Below are 20,481 nucleotides of genomic sequence, written 5' to 3'. Positions count from 1 at the left end.
GGTGGATGTTTGAATTGACTAACAAGTATGTGTTCATAGGTTTAAAAGTTGTAATTTTGACTGAATAAGAGGAGCTTTGTTCTTTTTGAATGCAAGATTTGTAATAAATTTAATAATTGATTTTTAAGTTCTCGAAGATAACCTCCTTTTCTTTTCCAGGTCAACCACTGCCAGCAGAGGTGACTCTGGCTCAGTTGCTAACACTTCTGTATGATCGCAAACTCCCTCAAGGCTATCAGTCAATAGATTTGACCGTCAAGCTAGGCTCTAAAGTAATCTGTGACCAAGGATTGTCAAAAACAGACTCATTTAAACGTCTTCGAACAGATAAAGGTATATTTTTAAAATTATTCATTGACTACCTATTTTACATGGCTATGAAGTCTCTTTTGTTTTCTGCCTCTCTGGTTCACCTAGTCCCAGATCTGGCAAAAGATTGTCTCTAATTCTTGTGGAGGGTGTGTGTGTTACTGGCAAGAGTGCTTTTACTGAGCTCTTAGAAAGTGTGAGCCACCTTCTGAATTGACTTCTTACATCCTTCATATACATGAGTAAAAATCTTTACATCTCCATCTGAATGTGCAAACTATAGTCATTTGTAATAAATAGTATGTGCAGTAAGATGTACAACAGAACGGTCAATATAGCTTAGACATAAATTATGTCAGTGTGAATTAATCAGTCTGATGGCCTGGTGAAAGAAGTTGTCCCGGAGCCTGTTGGTCCTGATTTTAATGCTGGGATACCATTTTCCTGATGGTGGTGGCTGGAACAGTTTATGGTTGGGGTGACTCAGGTCCCTAATGATACTTTGGGCCCTTTTTATGCACCTGTCGCTGTAAATGTCCTGAAGAGTGGCATGTTCACATCACAGATGCGCTGGGCTGTCCACACCACTCTCTGTAGAGTCCTGCGACAATTGTTGCCTTGAAGAATAAGTTCAATGAAGTAGTTAATTTCAAAAATCAAGCACATTACTGTGGATCTGGAGTTGTATACAGCTCAGGCAAATGAGAACAGCAGTTTCCTTAGGATTTTAAAGTGCCAAATGGGCTTTTGTGCCAATCCAGTAGATTCATGATCACCACTGCTGATTTAATTTTTGTTTAATCAATATTATTTAAGTAACTGAATTTAAATTTCTCAGCTGATGTGCAGTTTTCAGCATGTACATTTATGTGTTGAATCCATTAAGGCATTGTGCTGCAGTGGCTGACAGTATCTTCTGATAGAATAGCATATTTTCTAAATGGAGAGAAAATTAAAAATTCAAGGTGTGAAGGAAGGCAAATGCAATGTTAACCATTCATTTTGAGAGGACTAGAATATAAAAGCAAGGATGTAACGTTGAGGCTTTATAAGACACTGGTAAGGCCTCACTTGGAGTATTCTGAGAAGTTTTTGATCCTAATCTCAGAAAGAACGTGCTGACGTTGGAGCGGGTTCTGAGAAAATCCATGAGAATGATTCCGGGAATGAAGGGGTTACCTTATGAAGTCCGATTGATGGCACTGTACCTGTGCTCACTGGAATTCAGAAGAATGAGGGGGAATCTCATTGAAACCTATCCAATATTGAAAAGCCTTGATAGAATGGATGTGGAGAGGGTTTTCGTATAGTGGAGGAGTCTAGGACAAGAGGGCATAGCCTCAGAGGAAATCTATTTAGAATGGAAATGAAGAGTTTATTTAGCCAGAGAGTGGTGAATCTGTGTGATTTGTTACCACAGGTGGCTGTGGAGACCAAGTCATTGGGTATATCAATGGCAGAGGTTGATAGATTCTTGATTAGGCAGGGCATTAATGGATATGGGGAGAAGGCAAAAGAGGGAAATGGATCAGCCTTGATGAAATGGTGGAGCAAACTCGATGGGCTGAATAAAAATATTGTAAAAAGAAAAAGAAAGATGGGCCAGATGGATTCACTTGATGCCTGCATAAGAGGATATGGAACCATTTCAGTCTCGTTGTTTCTCAATGAGAACTTACAGAATGAGATTCTTGGCAACACCTATTTTCAATAAATTTAAAATGTGCTGTTATAGAAGCTGAATACAATTTCTGATAGTTTCAGAAATCATAGAGATTCATTATCTTCAATGTCATGAAGCATAGGCTAAGAGCAGTAAAACCTGTACATACATTTGTGGAGCAACACACACAAAATGCCAGAGGAACTCAGCAGGCCAGGCAGCATTTATGGAAATTAGTAAACAGTCGATGCTTGGAGCTGAGACTCTTTACCTGAACTGGAAAAGAAGGGGGAAAATCCCAGAATAAAAAGATAGGGGACAGGAAGGAGGACAAGCTAGCAGGTGATAGGTGAAGCCAGGTGGGCAGAGGAAGGTGGATGAAGTAATAAGCTAGGAGGTGTTAAGTGGGAAAAGGGTAAAAAAAAAAGGCTGAAGAATCTGATAGGAACAGAGAGTGGACAATGGCAGAAAAGTAGAGGAAGCGCACCAGGGGAGATGATGGGTGGGTGGAGAGAAGAGAAGAGGTAAGAGGCGAGCCAGAGAGGTGAATGGAAGAAGAGGAAAGGAGGAGGGGGAAAAATTAGTAGACATTGGCGGGATCAATGTTCATACTATCAGGTTGGAGGCTGCCTGTTTACCCGAGAAAAGATGACGTTGATTGGAACACGATCAATTAGTGAAAGACAGCTTGGGATTTGTTGTTTTGGCTCACCATAACATTATCTAAATGGAATATGAGGTGTTGCTCCTTCAACCTGAGAGTGGTCTTATTGTGGCAGAAGTGTAAGTCGTGGACCGACATATCAGAATGGGAATAGGGATAAGAAATGAAATGGTTGGCCACCTGGGAATCCTGCTTTTTTCAGGTGAAGTGGAGGTGTTGGACGAAGCAGTGCCCCAGTCTACATCAGGTCACACCAATGTAGAGGAGTTTGCATCGGGAGCACCAGATACAGTAGGCGACCCCAAGACATTTCTTGGTGAGGTGTTGCTTCACCTGGAAGGTGCATATTTGTGGAGCAGCCTGTTTCATGGTTGGCAATCTGAAGCATGCAAATTATTGAAATTGCTCCTCCATTCAGTCATGGCTGATCCTTTTTTTTTCCCATCTTCAGCCCCACTCTCTGGCCTTTTCCCATAATCTTTGATGCTGTATCTAATCAAGAACCTAACAAGTTCTGCCTTAAATATACCCAACTGCCTGTGGTAATAAATTCCACAAATTCACCACCCTCTGGCTGAAGAAATGTTTCTGCATCTGTTTTAAAAGGACGCCCCTCTATCCTGAGGTTGTGCCCTCTTGTCCAAGACACTCCCACCATGGGAAACATCCATTCCACACTACTTTGTCTGGGCTTTTCAGCATTCGAAAAGTTTCAATTAGATCCCCTCCTCATCCTTCTAAATTCCAGTGAGTGCAGACCCAGAGCCATCAGGCATTTCTCACGTATTAACCCTTCCATTCCCAGAACCTTGAGAACTTCCTCTAAACCCTCCCAATGGCAGCAATCTTTTCTTAGATGGGGAGCCCAGAACTGTAACAGTATTCAAGGTGAGGCCTCACCAGTGCCTTATAAAGCCTCAGCAAAACCTCCCCTGCTTGGCTTGGCATTTGTTCCCTTTTGCACCCTTTTGAAGCGCTATACTGTAAAATCACATTGGTAATATAAAAAGATATTTTAGCTGTAACATTTTTCTGTAGTGTGTTACAATTTGATTACTTATGTGAAGAATTAGATAATTTTTCAAGCAAGTTTTGTGACAGGTGAGTTATGCATATAAATGAACAACACTTATATGTGAGATATGTGAAATTTAATTTGGAGCTTATATATTCAAAATTTTAAGAAGTTGGATCCTTGATTCCTTCAACTGTTTTAAATTGTTTTTATAAAAATTTGGTATCCTCTGATGAATGATATCTGATTCATACCACGGAACTGGAAGTACTTAAAATTATGTCTAAAATATAGCTTCCATCTTCAATCTATAATTATATCATTAAAAGGAAACATCCTAAAATAATCGAGTTTTCACTGAGTATTTTGATTTCTAGATGTATTTAAATTTATCCCTGATGTATCCCCTCTTCTATTCTGTGACTTCTTTATTATAATGCCAGTAAATTATCTATAAACTTCCTTTGACTAGCCTCTTAATGAATAAATCTATATTAGCAACTCAGCAAGCCCGGCAGTATCTATGGAAAAGAGTACAGTCGACTGTATGAAGGGGCTCAACCTGAAACATCGACTGTACTGTTTTCCATAGATGTTTCCTGGCTTGCTAAGTTCCACCAGTGTTTTTTGTTTGTTTGTGTGTGTATGTGTGATTTTCAGCATCTGCAGATTTTCCCTTATTTGTTATTTATATTTAATATTTTTGCAGAACTTGGAGATGGGTTGACCAGCTGCCCTGAAGATGAAGTATTGCAACCTAGTGATGACTGCTTAGATAGTGCCCTGGATGAATCTTTGCTTGAAACTAACCCTATCCAGTCTCCTCTGCAAGTGTTTGCTGGCATGGGTGGGCTTGCACTCATAGCTGAAAGGCTGCCGATGTTGTATCCTGATGTTATCCAGCAAGTAAGATGTTTGCTAATGTATTTGATAATCATTTATCACTCATCTGAGATGCCAATTAAGTTACAGTTGTTCAAATGAAATGTCAAATAGAATTAACATACCCGTTTTATGACTTTACCCAGTCTGATTAAAAGCTTCCATTTCCAGTTGCAGAATGCCATGCTGGCATAGCATGCTAACATAGTGATAATACCATAGAATATAGGTGTTGATCTTTCCAGTTGATGATCCCTGATACTATGCCCCTTGGAAGGAGGGGTAGAGAAACCTAGTTCCAACAGTCCTGAATGAGGTTTGAGAGAAAGTTCAGAGTCGTGCATCCCTATGAGCAGGATAGGTTTGGTTTAAAGCTAATTACACAGCATGAACCTGTGAAGGTGAAATTAAGCAGTTGTTCAGGCTGGTGATACGAATCCTGATATAAGTGGCTTTGCTGTATGACTGTTAGCTGGTTTATTGTTTTTTCAAAATGCTCTGTTCCATTCCATTAGAAGTTTCAACATGTTCCAGTTTTTTGAAGTGTTTAATCAGCAAAATAACCATTCTGTAGAAAATACTTTCCTGGGAATTTGGTTGAAACAGCTCAATTCTGGCCCTTCATTCCCACATGGTTCAAGTTCGTTTGTTGTAGATTGCTCACACTACAAGTTAACTTTTTGCTGTCTACCCCTGAATTCTTAAGTGATAGCATCATGATGGTCCCCACTTGATTCCCTGTAGAAAGGGGCATAATCAATTCAAAGATAGAATGCAATTCAATGCTGGTCATATGTTTTTGAGTCAATGAAATTGTACAAATATATTAGAGCAATGTTGAAGTGAAACACTTATGATATGTTTGAATCTTTGAATGTTAAATTGGTCCTATATGGTAAAGTGAATCTTTTAATCTGAGGGCTTTAAATTGTAGGACAGCTGAGATTTCATTCAATGTACTGGATTTAAGTGATCAAGCAGAAATTATAGAATTTATGATTGCCAGAAGAGAGTGAGTCTTGAGAGGAATATCTGTTTAAACTGAGAAATTATTAATTCTGCTTGTTTGAGTTCAGTATTTGTCATAAGTTATTAAACCAACTACATGACAGAATTTACTATCATTTAACTATTTGAATTTAGTTGCATTTCAAGTTGAAAATCGAATGGTAAGGTACTCTTACAGTTGACCTTAGATGTTGATAGTAAATACACAGCCAATTTCACAATAGTTATCAGCAAATATTAACTCTGTGCTCTTGCAGCATTCATGGACTGAGTTTGCATTGTTTGGATTGTGTTAAATGAACAAGTGCAGACCAAATATTTGAAAATAAAGACTGGTTTGAGTTCTATATTCAGCAGATTCTTAAGTATTAATTCAATACAGAATGGGAAATAATTTGGCCAGCTGTTCTTTCCACTTAGTCCTGATGCAGGTTTTTGACCGGAGACATCAACTATTTCTTTCCTCCCACTGATGCTACTCAACTCAGAGTTCTTAACAGCAGATTGTATGCCTCTCCAGATTACAGCATCTATAGTCTCTTATGTCTCCTCTGTTTAAATCTTGTTCCATATTTATTCAACAGAATGAAATTTTTCAATTTTTACTTTACTCTCGTTAGGTGCTTGCAAACTGAAGCTGTGCATGTCCTAAATACTGTATCTTTCATTTTGTGTGCCATACTATGGAGTTATCTATAGATTTTCTACTCTGCTCCACAAAATCGCATTCTGCTGCGAGAATTATTCAATTACCTTGAAAGTAATGTATTCTCCACACTTGTATTATTTTTACTTAAGTCCTCTTATTGACAACTCTGCTACCAGTGTCAGCAGACTTTTCATATTTTTGCTTGCCCAAAACCTTAGGCTTGTATCAGTCGTATAGATTATTTTATTGTAATTATAAAAAAAGTATTACTATCAGAACTGCTTGTCCTGTTGTACCACATTTTTAGTTTCTGCCAAGCTACCATCCTGTCTCTTTATTGGTTACATATTTGCTGAAGGACATCTTGATTTATCTCGTGCCTAATTTAAAATTTGACAGATGCATTCATTGTCACTAATTAGCATTACCAACTCGTAAATTTACTGCTGGCTTGCTTAGTTTTGTGCAAGATTTCAAATTGCTTCTACTATACAATTTAATACATTGGGATAGAACAAACAGTATTTACAAAATTGTCTAATTTGTTGCTTGAATGTAAGACTCACCATATTTACTGGTGAGACCTTAGTTAGCTGATGGGCAATCATCATTCAGCTTGGGTCCAGTTTGACAGATTTTACTTAATTTAAAAAAATGAAAAATCATGACTCTATCATAATTCAAATGATTGATATATTAAAGTTTGGTTTTAGCACCTTCCATTTGTGTGTTTAGGTGAGTGCTCCGGTGGTAACATCGACTTCACAAGAAAAGCCCAAAGACAATGAACAGTTTGAGTGGGTCACCATAGAGCAGTCTGGTGAATTGGTTTATGAAGCCCCTGAGACAATAACTGCAGAGCCGCCACCAATCAAATCAACTGTCCCAGCCATGTCTCCCATCCCAGCGCATTCTCTTGCAGCCTTTGGACTCTTCCTCCGTTTGCCAGGTTATGCAGAAGTACTCCTCAAAGAACGGAAGCATGCACAGTGTTTGCTTAGATTGGTGCTCGGAGTAACCGATGATGGTGAAGGCAGTAAGTATCGTTATGTATATTTTTTTTCTCCATTATTCTACCTTTAATAATGTAATCAAATGATCATTTAGCCTGAGTTTCTCGGTGTTTCTCTTCTTTGAATATTCATAAGCTAAGGGCTACTAAAATGATATTTTTTCCTAGGCAATGTTTAGACTATCCTCAAATTTATAAAGTGCAGATGCTGGAAATGTAAAACAAAAATAGGAAATAAAACAGATGTAGATAGGATAAGTGAGTGGGCAAAGGTCTGGTGGATGAAGTACAATGTTGGTAAATGCGAGGTCATCCATTTTGGGGAAAAAATGGAAAAGCAGATTGTTATTTAAATGGTTAAAAAAAATTGCAGCATGCTGCTGTGCAGAGGAACTTCGTAGTGTTTGTGTATGAAGAAGGCAAATGGAATGTGGACCTTCATTGCTAGAGAGATTGAATTTAAGAGCAGCGAAGTTTTGCTGCAAATGTACAGGGTACTGTTGAGGCTGCACCTGGAATACTGCGTGCAGTTCTGGTCTCCTCATTTGAGGAAGGGTATACTGACTTTGGAGACAGTGCAGAGGAGGTTCACCAGGTTGATCCCAGTGATGAAGGGTTTAGACTATGAGGAGAGATTGAGATGCCTGGGGCTGTACTTGCTGGAATTCAGAAGGACAAGAGAAGATCTTATAGAAACATAAAAATTATGAAAAGGATAGATAAGATAGAGGCAGGAAAGTTGTTTCCAATGATAGATGAGACTTGAACTAGGGGACATAGTAAATTTAGGATGGAGTTGAGGAAGAACTGCTTTTCTCAGAGAGTAGCGAATCTGTGGAATTCTCTGCCCAATGAAGCAGTGGAGGCTACCCCAGTAATTGTGTTTAAGACAAGGTTGGATAGATTTTTGCATAGTGGGGGAATTAAGGGTTACGGGGAAAAGGCTGGTGGGTGGAGATGAGTCCATGGCCAGATCAGCCATGATCTTATTGAATGGCGGAGCAGGTTCATCAGGCCAGATGGCCGACTCCTGCTCCTGTTTCTTATGTTCTTATGTTAACTTCATCTGGATGAAGGTTAACTGCCAAGTTAACTCTTTTTCTTCTCCCAGATGTAACCTAGTTTGCTGAGTATTTCTAACATTTTCTGTTATCGTGAGCTTTGGTACATCTGAGTTTGAGAATGTGAAATCCAAACGTAGAAGCGCACAGAAGATCAGTGAAAATGGCTGAAGGAGAACACCTATTTGTAGGGCCACATATTGGCTTCATCCCAAAAAAGCAAGTCATCCTCGATCCTGGGGGAGCAACCGAAAATGATAATTAAGACAATTACACTTAGGTGGCCATCTAACTGACTAGTCCATATGTTCAAAGGCATAGGTTAATTGGTCACATTGGTGTAATTGGGCAGCATGGACTCATTGGGCTGGAAGGGCGTGTTACTATGCTGTGTCTCTCAATTAATAAAATGATGGTGCACAGTCACTAGCTCTTTTAGAAAACTGCGTCATGTTATGAGCAAATGGCATTGTGAGAAACATTTGTTTATACAGCAGGTAGTTATTTGTTCACTTTGCAATATTTGAACATTTATAGATAATAAAACCTCCAGTTGCTGAAAAGGAATTTTAATTTTAGTAATTGAGAATCCAGTCATCAAAACAGTTTTTTTAAAAATCCTTTTAATTTTCTCTTTAATTTTCAGGTCACATCCTACAGTCCCCATCAGCAAATGTTCTTCCTACACTTCCATTCCATGTTTTGCGCACTTTATTCAGTACCACCCCATTGACTACTGATGACGGCGTTCTCCTCAGGCGGATGGCTTTGGAGATCGGAGCAATTCATCTTATCCTTGCTTGCCTGTCTGCACTAAGTCACCATGCCCCTAGAGTTCCCAATGCAAACATAAACCAGACAGAGGTAACTAATCTAAGATTGTAAATCATATTCACAGTCTAACTGTATTTATTCAATTACAGTTCTAATATTGTCAATAGAAAAAGTGGTTTTACAATCTGATCAAGGTGTGAAGAGTTAATGTACAAATGTTACTATTTATCAGCATCTACTTAAATTTGTTTTCTTAATTCTTTGTTATAGGTAAGGTACTGCAGTATATTGGATAGTATGTTTTTATTTTAATTACTTTCTCCAAATGATTGAGTTCTCTAGGTAATTTTACAAAATAGTTTTAATTATGGTTATAATTTTGCATGTAGTCCTCTCCGAGGCTTTTTCTCATAAGAGCACAAATTTTAATTCTACCATGGCATTAAATCTGGATGAATAAACTCTTCTCAGGCTTCTAGCCAGGTAACTCTTCTTGAAGATGCCAGAGTTTGTGATCGAAATGTTGGTTATAATTGATACCTGGAAGCCCGGGAAGAGTTGATTCGTCATATACACTAGGAAAGCAGTAGATTCTTTTTAAAATCTGGATGTTCATTTTTGAATACAGCTCTCACAGAACAATTTAGGTTGTTGTAAAAATAACTGTTATGATCAATGATCTGAAATTGACTTTATGGCCTCATTCCCAGAGCCTATCACCCCACTAAACTCCACCTACTTCAACCTCGACAACAGCTAATGGCTGTGGTCATTTGGGAGAGGGTTCTGAAAGTTTAGAACCTTGTGAAAAGGGATATTTGCTTGGGAGTTAAGTAGCCAACCCCTTACTCTAAGATGATGCCACTTCTTTTTCCCTGACTTCCCCAGGAGCGAAGTATACTTTGTATGCCATGTCAAGCTATTCAAGCTTGTATGTTTCAATGCTCTCACTACTAAGCACCTGGGAGCTAATGTCTTTTTCTGCTTCATCTTTTCTCATAGGCAACCACCTCATCCCAAGTATTAAAGCTAGTGAACCTTTTCTGCACTGTTTCTAAAGCAAATATATCCTATATTTTCCATCAGTCCATCCTAATGTATGACACTTACTGTGAGCAATAAGGTGTAGCACTTTGCCAAATACATTTTGGAACTCCAAAGATACTTTATTTTTCTATCTTGCGGACTATATTTCAAAAAAAGCCAATATTGTCGTGATGTGCTACACGCAGCACTGAAATAACGACATGGAGTCGGAGAGCTGCAGTTGCAAAAGAGGTTTATTCAAACTTTGCTGTCTCGCTTTAAAGCCTTCCTGTTCCCACCCTCCCCGGGCGGGAATGCTGTAGGGGACGCATATTCACGGTCCCGTCCCGTGCGTGGGCTTTTCCCCTTGCTGGTGAAGCAGGCTTGGCACCCTTTTTGGGACCGGCCTCAATGCCGGCGCGCGCCACTTTGTGAGCCGGTTCAAGTGCACTGGGAAGTGGGTCGCACCCAATGTTAAAGTTGTTTATCACTCTTAAAAAAAATTGATAATAGGCAAGTAGGACCAAATGGGGACTTATGGTGTATAAGAAATGCAAGGGAACACTTAAAGAAATAAGGAAGGCTAAAAGAAGGCATGCAGTTACTCTGGCAGACAAGATGAAGGAAAATCCTAAAGGATTCTATAGCACGTTAAGAGCAAAAGGATTGCAAGGGACAGAATTGATCCTCTGAAAGACCAAAATGCTAATCCATATGTGGAGCCAAAAGAGATGTGGGAGATCTTAAATGAATTCTTTGCATCTGTATCTACCCAGGAGACAGACACAGTATACAGAAGTAATGCAAAGCAACATCAACTTCATGGACCCTGTACAGATTACAATGGAGGAGGTGTTTGCTACCCTGAGGAAATCAGGTTTTCCCTTGGATCCTCTGGGAGGCAAGCACAGAAATTGCCAGGGCCCTAGCAGAGATATTTAAATCACCTTAGCAACAGTGGAAGTACCAGAGGATTGAAGGATAGCCAGTGTTGTTCTGCTGTTTAAAAAAGATTCTAATCATAAACCAGGAAACTGTAGGCCAATGAGTCTGATATCAATTGTGCCAAAGTTATTGGAAGGTATTCCAAGGGACCGGATATATAAGTATTTGGATAGACATGGACTGATTGAGGATAGTCAGCATGGCTTTGTGCATGGTAGGTCATACCTAAACAGTCTTGTAGAGTTTTTTGAAGAGGTTACCAGGAAAGTTGATAAAGGCAAGACTGTGGATGTTGTCTACATGAACTTTAGGAAGGCATTTGACCAGGTCCCACACGAAAGGCTAATCAAGAAGGTCTAGTTGCTCGGTATTCAGGATGAGGTAGTAAATTGGATTAGACATTGGCTTAGTGAGAGAAGCCAGAGAGTGATAGTAGATGGTTGCCTCTCCGACTGGAGGCCAGTGACTAGTGGAGTGCTGCAGGGATCAATGCTGGGTCCTTTGTAGTTTGTCATCTGGATGATGATGTGGTTAACAGGATCAACATATTTGCAAATGACAATGTAGTGGGCAGTGAGGAAGGCAGTTGTGGTTTGCAGAGGGTTCTGCATCAGCTGAAAAAAAAATGGGCTGAAAAATGGCATTTGAAATTTAATACAAACAAGTTTTGCACATCGGTAGGACCAACAGTGAATGGCTGAGCTCTGAGGAGTGCTGTAGAACAAAGGGATCTGGGAATACAGGTCCATACTTCATTGAAAGTGGCATCACAGTTAAATAGGGTCATAAAGAAAGCTTTTGGCACAAATCAAAGTATTGTGTACAGGAGATGGGATGTTTTTGTTGAAGTTTTATAAGACTTTGGCGAGGATTAATTTGGAGTATTTTGTGTAGTTTTGGTAACTACCTACAGAAAAGATGTAAATAAGATTAAAAGAGTACAGAGAAAATTTACAAGGCTGTTGCTGGGACTGGAGGATCTGAGTCATAAGGAAAGATTGAATAGGTTAGGACTGTATTTTTTAGAACCTAGAAGAATGAGTGGAGATTTGATAGAAGTATACATTTTCTACTGAGGTTGAGTTGGGTGACAACCAGAGATCATGGGTTAAGGGTGAACGGTGAGAAGTTTAAAGGGAATGAGGGGAAATCACTCAGAGGGTCATGAGTGTGGAATTAATTGCAAGGAAAAGTAGTGCACATGAGCTTGATTTCAACATTGAAGAGGAGTTTGGATAGGTATATGGATATAGGAGTATAGAGAACTATGGTCCGGGTGCAGGCCGATGGGAATAGGCAGTTTAAATAGTTTCAGCATGGACTAGATAGGCGAAAGGGCTTCTGTGCTGTATTTCTCTGGCAGTTACTCTAAAACTATGTTGTCTATGCTCAATCGTATTTTGCAAGTTAAGTATTATGTTACCAATTTCTTAATGGATTCTGCATTATTCCAAAAAACTGATTTTGGACTATCTCTCCCTCACAAAGAAGAGGAGAACACGGAACATATTAGACAAAGTTGATGAGCTACAGGCACCATCAACTAATTATGATTACAATGCAACAGCAATAACAAAAACATGATTACCAGCAAAGAGTAGGAATCAATTCTAAATATTCCTGAATGCAAGGTATTCAGAGAAGATGGGCATAAATGCAGAGAGAATGATAATAATAAGGAAATGTGTTGGTATGCTGAAATGAGATTGGGTTGTAGAAGGGCAGAAATTACCTGTTTCCAAAATTAAAGAGCAATACTGTCTCTTGTAGAGGTTGCCAACTGGTGCTTTCAAACTTGCTTGGGATAGTAACATCTTAAGTGTGATGGGGAGGAATTGAAATGTGAGTGTGCAAACTTTCGTGGTCAGCATATTACTGGCCCATTAGAGGGAAGTGGCATTACTGGATGTAGCTTTGGTAAAAGAGTTAGTTCATGTGAATAAAGTATCAGTGCAAAACATCTTGGAAGCAATAATCATAACAGAAGGTTTAGAGTAACTATGGAGGAAAAAATGGATTAATCCCAGGTAGAATATTTGATTGGACATGAGCCAAATTGGCACAGGTAACTTGGAGTCTAGGTTTTTAGGGAAAAAATGTGATTGAACAATGTAAGGTCTTTAGGGTGGAGGTATTTCAACTACTGCTCAAGTGCATTCCTAAGATGGAAAAAGGAAGGAAATTTAATCCCAGAGTTGCTTGGATAACCGAAAGTTCTGTTAAGTAAAGAGGGGGGAATAAAATCAGATGAAGTCAAATTGTTAACATGAAGAACTTGGCTGATTTCTGAAAGTTCTTTGAGGTGGTGGAAAAATACGAAAGTAAGCTGGGCAAAAAGGGAGAATACGAAAAAATTGGGAACAAGTATAAAGGAATCCAAAAGGTTACAACCAGAGAAAGGGCTGTGAGAGCCCAGGCAAAGGAGTCAGACCAAAATATGTCAAATATTTATAGCTGAGACAATAAATGAGTGTTTTATATCAGACTGCCAAGGAAGATTGTCGGGAAAATCTCAACCAAGGAAAATTACAGGAAGAATTGTTCCTGTGGCAGAGATAGCTGAGTCTACCTCCCTTTGAGTCTCTTGTGATTCTGCGTATTGGAAGCTTCATACCAGGCTCTGATGCAGCCACTCAGAATGCTCTCCGCTGTACATCTGTAAAAATTTGCAAGTCTTCAGTGACATACCAATTCTCCTCAAGTTCCTAGGGAAGCAGAGAGTGAAGCAGTATTGCATAAGAGACCTGAACCAGATGGTATGCATCCTGGGTTGCAGAAGGAATGTCCAAAAAAAAATTGCAGAGGCTATAGCCATAATTTTAAAGTCATTTCTAGATTTGGGGTTGGTGCCTTAGTATCAGAATCGGTTTTATTCTCACTGTCCTGTGTTTTGCAGAAACAACATAGTCAAAATACATAAAATTACTATAAATTACAAAACAGTAAAACAAAAAAGGAATAATTGGATACTGTTCATGAACCATTCGGAAATCTGATGTGGAGGTGAAGAACCTGTTCCTAATTCTGAGTGTGGGCTCTTATGCTCCTCCGTACCACCTCCCTCCCATGAAACGAGGGCATGTCTCGGATTCTGTGGGTCCTTAGTGATGAATGCTCCCTTTTGAGGCACTCCCTCTTGAATATGTCCTTGATTATGTGGAGGATTGCGCCAATGATGGTGCAGGCTTAGTGGACAACCCTCTGCAGTCCTGTGCATTGGAGCCTCTGTGCCATGCTGTGATGCAACCAGTTAGAATGCTCTCCACCAGAAAATTATGGCCTTTTTGTCTTAATGAAAAGGGTATACAGATAAATCCAGTAACTATTGATCAGATGATTTCACTTTGGGGAAATTCCAGTAATGTTAAACGGGGACAAAATAAGCAGTCAATTGTATAATTATGGGCTGATTAGAGAAAGCCGAGTGCATTTGTGCAGCTAGATCTTTGTTTTTCAAGTATCTGGGGGGAACGAGGAAGATGTGATTGGTGTATTTATGGACTTCCAAAAGGCATTTGATATAGTACCACATGACAGGCTTGTCTTCAAGTTTTGAAGGTCACTGTCCTAAAAGAAAGTAAGAGCAAAGTGAGAAGCAAAAAACTGTGTGCTAGAAATGTTTGCTGGACTGAAGAGAAAGGTCCAGTGGAGTTTCCCAGAGGTGCATGCCAAGAAATAATGTTTACTTAAAAAATTTATATTTATACTTTAGATTGGGGAACTTCCCCGGTTTGCAGGTGATACACGAACCTTAGAAGGGTCATGAACTAAGTAGCATAGAATCATGCAAGGTTGCCCGATTGGATGGATAAGTGTCAGATGAAGGTTAATGCTGAGAAGTGTGCTGTTTCACATTTTAATAAGAAAGCAAGCAATTCTAAACTGAGCACAGACATGTATTTGGAGAATGTGCTGTGTTCACTGAAATTGACAGATCAGGATGAAAATGATGGTAGAAAAGCATAAAGAATTGTGTGTTTCATAAACAGAGACATAGAATAAAAACAAATAAATAGGCAATCGTTAATCTTGAGAGACCATGGATTTGTGCCTTGGAAAGTTTTCAGGGCGCAGGCCCGGGCAGGGTTGTATGGGAGACTGGCAGTTGCCCATGCTGCAAGTCTCCCCTCTCCATGCCACTGATGTTGTCCAAGGGAAGGGCAAGGACCGATACAGCTTGGCACCAGTGTCATCGCAGAGCAATGTGTCAAAGACACAACACACTGCCTTAGCTGAGGCTTGAACTAGTGACCCTCAGATCACTAGACCAACGCCTTAACTACTTGGCCATGCACCAACACATAGAATATAAAGCAAAGGAATAATAGTGACACTGTAGAAGCATTTTGACCTCAGCTGAAATCCAGGTATCGTACTTGGGCAAATTGTAAAGTTTCAGAGAGTGTGCATGTGGCATTAATCAAAATGGTTCTTGGATGATGGATGCAGTAATGTGGAATGACTGGAAAAGATGGGGTAGTTTCCTTGGAACAAAGGAAGTTGCAAGGGAATCAGAGACGTATTGAACATCGTGAAGGAATAAGGCAGATCAGATGGAGAGAAACTGCTGTCATTGGCCGAGGCACAAAGGACCTGGATATCAAATGAAAAAATAACCAAAGCTGACATGAAGTAACACTTAAAGAAAGAGAGGTTACAGCTTGGATTGCCAGTAGTGGAGGCAGGCTCATTTGTAGCTTGAGCTGAAAGGAAAATATCTTCAGGAGTATGAGGATAGTCTAGCTGCATTACTCTTTCATAGGACTAGTGCACATGTGTTGGGCAAATGGCCTGGTTCTCCCTCATAACTGTTTTGTGATTCCTTTGCATTTACCATCTGATCTTGGTTAGTATAAAATCTATTTCTCTTTTTCTTGTTTCAGGTGTTAGAAGCATAATTCCATTACATTGCATTATGGAATTAAAAATCCACAGAAAGATTTTAGTTCGTCTTTAATTCAGTTTTGATTTGTGTCTCTATTCTTATGATTACTACAAAATATTTCAAAGGAAACTATTTAGAAATATGAAAGTAGTTGTTCATAACTTTATTAACTGAAATTGTTCATTTTTAATAAATTTAACATTTAATTTCAACAGATTGTGGGTTTTATAACCTAGAGTAAGGGGATAATGAACGTATTTTGATCACTAACATCTGAAATAAGCACAGGCTGAAATAGGTTAATAGTTTGGATCTAATTAACATTCTGAACACAGCTATTGCAAAGTATAAATCCCTTTTGTCTGAGGGAAAGTGTCTGTCAAATCACAGGACACATCTGTTAACATGAATACTCTGAGTTGATGCAAAAGCAAAGGATTTTAACCATTCACGTATTTCTTTTATCGCTATCAATTGTTTCTTTGATTAATGACAGTTATATTTCTCCCCCATATAAAATAGCCACAAGTTTCCAGTACACATGCAAATTCTTCCACTGAAGACCAACAGTTATACTGGGCCAAAGGTACAGGTTTTGGAACAGGTTCTACTGCATCAGGTTGGGATGTGGAACAAGCACTAACCAAGCAGAGACTAGAAGAAGAGCATGTGACCTGTCTCCTGCAGGTATGCTGTGACTAAGTTGTTCTGAAAATTAGTTGAATTAGTGAGTTGCATGCTAATGGACATTATATCTTTGTATTTTGTTCTGACTTCTTCCCTATCATGGCCTTCATTCTGGCTGCATTCAATATAAAGTGAGAACTTGGAACATTTTTGGCATGCATCTAACCTATACTTTTATCAATATTTCTAACTTTTTCACTTTAGACTCCATTGAAATCCTCCTCCCGAAAATAGTAATTTTATCATCTCATCTTCCTCTTCACTGTTACGAGACAACTTTTCTTATTCATATGTTCCCTCAATAGCATTCAACACTGAAGTCAACTTCACAGAGATTCAACATTCCAGGAACTATGCAATGAAGCTGCAAGGCAGAAATTCAGATTTTGAGACTAATCTTCTCTTAACTTGTTTCCTCTCCCTGTTAACAATTACTGTGACCCATATTCTGATGGTTCATTCTAATAATAATAACGCTAGTTTGAAGTCATATGTAGTCCTGCATGTGGGACCACACAGCTAATTGATCTCGTGCTTTTTACTGTCACCAACCCTGGAAAGGATAATAATGAGAAGTTGAAAACTACTGCAATTTCCAAACTTTCTCTGCAAAGTATTTCAGCAGATATTAGGTTTATTATTATAACATGATGTGTGTCAGTGACAAACAGAATGCTCCATAGACTTCATTTTATTTATTGTGGAACAGGCCCTTCTGGCCCAATGAGCCGGACTGCCCAGCGACCCGCTATTTAACCCTAGCCTAATCACAGGACAATTTACAGCAATCATTTAGGGTCATAGTCATAGAACACAACAGCACAGAAACAGGCTATTTGGCCAATCTAACATGTGCCAAAATATTATTTTGCCTCATCCCATCGCCTGGACCATAGTGCTCCATACTTCTCCCATCCATGAATCTATCTGAATTTCTCTTAAATGTTGACATTGAAGTATCCCCTCATGTATACCTTAAACATTTCACCTTTCACCCTTAACCTATGACCTCTAGTGCTAGTATCACCCAACCTCATTGGAAAAGCCTGTTTGCATTTACCTTATCGATACCCCTCATAATTATGTATACCTCTGACAAATCTTCCCTGATTATTCAATGCTCAAGGGAATATAGTCCTATCCTTTTCAACCTTTCTCTATAGCTCAAGTCCTTAAGGCTTGGCAACATCCTTGTAATTATTCACTGCAATCTTACTGTGTCTTTGCTGTAGATATATGACCAAGACTGCACACAATACTCCAAGTTAGGCCTCACCAGCATTTTCAGTTTTTGATTACTATGTAACTTCATTATAATATCCCAACTCCTGTACTTACCACTTTGATTAATGAAGGCCAGCATGCTAAAAGCTTTCTTTATGACCCTATCTACTTTCTGATGCTACTTTCAAGGAATTATGGGTCTGAATTCCCAGGTCACTCTGTTCAGCCGCACTCTTCAGTGCCCGATTGCTCACTCTAAGTACTGTCTTAGTTTGTCCTCCCAAAGTGCAGCACTTCACAGTTGTCTGCATTAAAGTCAATCTGCCAGTTTTAAGCACATTTTTCCAGCTGTTCAGTTCCTTTGATAGACTTCTTCACTGTTCTATATGCCCTCTCCCCAATCTTGATGTCATGTGCAAATTTGCTGATACATTTTACCTCATTATCATCAGATCATTGATATAGGTGACAAAAGGCAAAGGACCTGTGCAGTACACCACTAGTCATAGTCCTCTACTCAGAAGCAACAATCTACCACCACTCTGACTTCTCCTAAGCCAATGTCTAGTTTACTACACCATTTTGAATGCTAAGTGACTGAACTGACCTAGCACACACAAAGTCTTGACTATCCCTAGTCAGTCTCTGTCTATTGAACCTACTTATCTTGGTCTCTTAGAATACATTCCAGTAACTTTCCCACTACTGATGTTAAATTCAGCAGCTTATAATTTCCTGGCTTAGTCTTAGAGTCTTTCTTAAACAACAGATCTACGTTAGTTATCCTCCAATTCTCCAGTGCCTCACCTATGGCTAAGGGCATTTTAAATATTTCTGCTAGGGCCACTGAAATTCATGTCATTAGTGTCCCACAGGGTTCAGTGGGACACCTTGTCAGGCCCTGGGGATTCATCTACCCAAATTTGTCTTAAGACAACAAACACCTCCTCCTCTATAATCTTCTTATGGTCAATGACCTCATGGTTGCTTTGCCTCAATTCTTATAGGTTCTGTCTGCTTTGTTCCTTATTATCCTTTTGTTCTGTAGAAACTCCTGGATTTCTCCTTCACCTTGTCTGCTACAGAATCATCTACCTTTTAGCCCTCTGATTTCTTTGTCAAGTATTCTGTTGAATTTCTTGCACACCTCAAGTACCTCATTTGTTCCTTCTTATCGATACCTGCTGTGCACCTCCTTCTTTTCCCTAGGCCTCAAGATCTCTCAAAAACCACAGTTCCCTAAACCTGGTATCTTTACCTTTTATTCGGACAGGAAGGTATAAACTTTGTACTCTCAAAGCTTCACTTTTGAAGGCCTCCCACTTATCACGTACACCTTTACCAGAAAACAGCCTATCTCAATCCACAATTGCCAGATCCTTACTGATACCATCAAAATTGGCCTTTCTCTAATTTAGAATCACAGCCTGAAGACCGAACCTATCCTTCTCCATAAATGCCTTGTAACTAATGACATTGTGATCACAAGATGCAGTGTTCCCCTATACAATCTTCTGTTACCTACCCTGTCTCATTCCCAATAGGATATCTAGTATCACATTCTTTCTAGTCGTGACCTTTATGTAAGGAAATGTTCCTGAACACACAGGACAAACTCTATCCCATCTAACTCTTGTATAATATGTGGAAAGTTAAAATTGCCTACTTTCACAACATTATGTTTCTTGCAACAGACTGTGATCTCTGTACAAATTTGCTCCTCTAAATCCTGTTGACTGTTGGGTGGTCTGTAATAGAATCCCACTAACATGGTAATTCCTTTGTTATTCCACCCCTTATAGCCTCAGTTGGCAAGCTTTCCGGTTTGTCCTGCCATGATGCCCCCTTCCCCCTTTAATCCCTCCCACTCGACCTTATCCAAGACAATGGAACCCCCAGAACATTGAGCTGCCAATCCTAGCCATCTTGCAACCAAGTCTCACTAATGACTACAATACCATAATTCTACGTGCTGATCTACGTCCTAAGCTCATCTGCCTTTCCTATGATACTCTTTGCATTGAAATTTTCACGACTCAGAGTATCAGTCCAATCATACTCAACTTTTCGATTTCTGACTGTAGGCTTATCAACATCTTTCCCCACAACCTCTCCATTATTTACTCTTGTGCCCTGGTTCCCATCCCCCTGCAACTCTAGTTTAAACACCCCTGTGTTTAAAAGCAAACCTTCCTGCAAAGATTCTAGTCCCCCTCTAGTTGTTGTGCAACCTATCCCTTCTGTACAAATCCCATCTTCCATGGAAGCAAACTCAATGATCCAAAAATCTAAAGCCCTCTCTTTAGCCATGTGTTAAACTGTTTGGTCTTCCTATTTTGCTTCACTAGCATGTGACACAGATAGCAATCTTAAGATCCCAACCCTGGAGGACTTGTCCTTCAACTTAGTGCCTGACTCCCTGAATTCACTTTGTAAGACCTCATCATTCTTCCTACCCATGTCATTGGTACTGACATTGACCACGACCTCTGGATGCTCATCCTCCCACTTAAGAATCAAAGGTTTCTCTGACCAAGTTATCCGGGAAGCAAGGTACAATCCGTGAATCTCATTCTCGTCCACAGAACTTTGTTGCCCTAAACAATGAACTCTTTATCACTAGAGTTTGCTTCTTCTCCTTTTTTTCCTTCTTGAGCCAGAGCTGAACTCGGTGCCA

General features: G+C 39.4%; 1 protein-coding gene across 8 annotated transcripts in view; it reads left to right on the top strand.

The window, feature by feature from the left end:
- The window catches only part of birc6 (baculoviral IAP repeat containing 6), a 253,706-nt gene that overhangs the window by 177,598 nt on the left and 55,627 nt on the right, over positions 1 to 20,481 (top strand). For all 8 annotated transcript variants that reach the window (XM_059985630.1, XM_059985634.1, XM_059985633.1 and 5 more), the window contains 5 exons: positions 160 to 333; positions 4,361 to 4,557; positions 6,926 to 7,226; positions 8,910 to 9,127; positions 16,416 to 16,580. In XM_059985630.1, coding sequence (XP_059841613.1) covers positions 160 to 333; positions 4,361 to 4,557; positions 6,926 to 7,226; positions 8,910 to 9,127; positions 16,416 to 16,580 — 1,055 coding nt within the window. The remainder of the gene's footprint in view (positions 1 to 159; positions 334 to 4,360; positions 4,558 to 6,925; positions 7,227 to 8,909; positions 9,128 to 16,415; positions 16,581 to 20,481) is intronic.

The sequence above is a fragment of the Hypanus sabinus genome, chromosome 12 (assembly GCF_030144855.1).
Source record: "Hypanus sabinus isolate sHypSab1 chromosome 12, sHypSab1.hap1, whole genome shotgun sequence".
NCBI classification, from domain to species: Eukaryota; Metazoa; Chordata; class Chondrichthyes; order Myliobatiformes; family Dasyatidae; genus Hypanus; species Hypanus sabinus.
This window is presented reverse-complemented; position numbering and strand designations above follow the sequence as displayed.